The sequence below is a fragment of the Plasmodium reichenowi genome, chromosome 7 (assembly GCF_001601855.1).
Source record: "Plasmodium reichenowi strain SY57 chromosome 7, whole genome shotgun sequence".
In the NCBI taxonomy this organism is placed as follows: domain Eukaryota; phylum Apicomplexa; class Aconoidasida; order Haemosporida; family Plasmodiidae; genus Plasmodium; species Plasmodium reichenowi.
This window is the reverse complement of record NC_033652.1, coordinates 879,821-881,933: the sequence shown is the minus strand read 5'-3', so window position 1 is coordinate 881,933 and position 2,113 is coordinate 879,821. Positions and strand designations below refer to the sequence as shown.

The 2,113-nt window shown below is 14.4% G+C and overlaps 2 protein-coding genes across 2 annotated transcripts in view; one reads left to right on the top strand and one right to left on the bottom strand.

Moving 5' to 3' along the window:
- Nucleotides 1-219, top strand: part of PRSY57_0722700 (putative membrane protein) — a gene marked incomplete at both ends in the record, with an annotated part of 878 nt that extends 659 nt beyond the window's left edge. Inside the window, one exon of the mRNA XM_020114680.1 lies at nt 1-219. Coding sequence (XP_019970637.1) covers nt 1-219 — 219 coding nt within the window.
- A 578-nt stretch (nt 220-797) lies between these two features.
- PRSY57_0722600 (hypothetical protein) lies at nt 798-1,852 on the bottom strand (the record flags this gene model as incomplete). The annotated part of the gene is made up of 4 exons (XM_020114679.1): nt 798-996; nt 1,140-1,175; nt 1,434-1,477; nt 1,802-1,852. The coding sequence occupies 4 exons, from the start codon at nt 1,850-1,852 to the stop codon at nt 798-800; spliced, it is 330 nt and encodes a 109-aa protein (XP_019970636.1).
- Nucleotides 1,853-2,113: the final 261 nt, after the last annotated feature.

Here is a 2,113-nt window from a genome sequence, read left to right as displayed (position 1 = left end):
TTTATCGTTCATATTATTTCATCCTTTTACTTTTATCGTTCATATTATTTCATTCTTTTACTTTTATCATTCATATTATTTCATCCTTTTACTTTTATCGTTCATATTATTTCATTCTTTTACTTTTATCATTCATATTATTTCATTTCTTTATTCATTCGTCTTTATTATTTTATGTCAAATTATATATTAATATATATTTTACTTGTCTTACTCTAATTGATTCTGTTTTCTAATGTAATCTAAAAAGTTTATAGTATCTAAAAGTACTATTAGTATAAGAACAATAAAATATATATATATATATATATTTATTTATTTATTTATTTGTTCTAATATCCTATATAATACTACAATGTTATATTTTTATATATTATAATTTATTTATGTCTTTAAATAAAATTCTTAAATATATTTTTTGATTCTTTAAAATCAATTGACCGTAATTTATTGATACAATACAACAATAATTTTACAACTTTTTTTTTTTTTTTTTTTTTTAATTAAAAATATTTGATTATATAAAAGTATATATTTATTTACACATATATAATGATATATATTTATAACAAATAATGTTAAAATACAAAAAAAAGAAAAACAAAATAAAATAAAACAAAAAAGTAATAATTTTAAGTACAAATTATATTTTATATATTTTTATATTTTCTCTTTACATTTATTTATATATTATGTAAGTCATGAAAAAAAAAAAAAAAAAAAAATAATAATAAAATATAAAATATAAAATATAAAATAATCAATAATCAATAAAGATAAATAAATTATTTAATTATCTAATTATTCTTTCCTTTTTTTCTCATTTTTGAATTTTTTGGTTTGCTTGAATTCTTTTCTTTTGGTTTTTTTTTATTTATATAAAAATATAATGCTTCAGCATTTTTATTAAAAACAGTAGTAATTAAATTGCCGTGCTTATCTTTAGTTACCACTTCGTATGTTTCGGAATCCCCCCAAGGTTCAGGAGTATCCAATCTGAAAATACAAAAAAATTATATATGTAAATAAATAAATAAATATATATATATATATATATATATTTTTTTTTTTTTATATATTAATATTCAAGTGAAAAAAAAAAGAAAAAAAAAATTTTATTTATATAAATTTGTGTATACCTTAAAATACGTCCTTTTGGAACATTATATTCTCTCCTATGAAAGGAAAAATATATATATATATATATATATATATATACATAATATTATTAAACTTTATAATGAAATATTAATTCTTCTACACACTACAAATATATATATACATATATATATATATATATATATATATATATATATATATATATATATATATATTTTTTTTTATGAACTCTATATATTTTCATAAAATTATATAATAAACATAAAAAAAAAAAAAATACATATTCTATTTTTTCCTTTTCTCATTTCTTATACTTATTATGATTCATTAAAAAAGAATTATCCTTTGCCTTTTCATTCTGTAAAATAAAAAAATATAATATACATAAATATTTTTATATATATAAATATATTTTATAAACTCAACAGAAAACAAAAATAGTACACCCTCAAGAAATATATATAATAGAACAATAAATAAATAATAGTATTTTTATAAATAATATACACATATATATTCATAATAATCCATAAAGTTATAATTTTCTCATATTTATATAATAAAATATGCTGAACCATAAATATATATATATATATATATATATAATTATATAATATACTCTATATATCTTTTAATAAGATTAAAGAAATATTATATAAAAACAAAATTAAATTACACGTACGTATAGAAATATCCATATGAGGGAAAATATGAAATACTTAAGGGAACACATCTTTTCTGACAATTCTTAAAATATTAGTAATAAAAGAAAAAAAATTATAGTGAAATAAATTATATGTTTCAAAAAGTTTAATTACAACTTCTTTTTTTAAAACAACATACACCGATACTATATATATAATTCTAAGAAAAATAATTCTTCCCTTTTATTTTTTTTACTATTTTAGATTTTTCTAATTCTATATTTATTAAAATGATTCAATTTATATATATATATATATATTTTTTTTTTTTTTTTTTTTTTTAACTATTA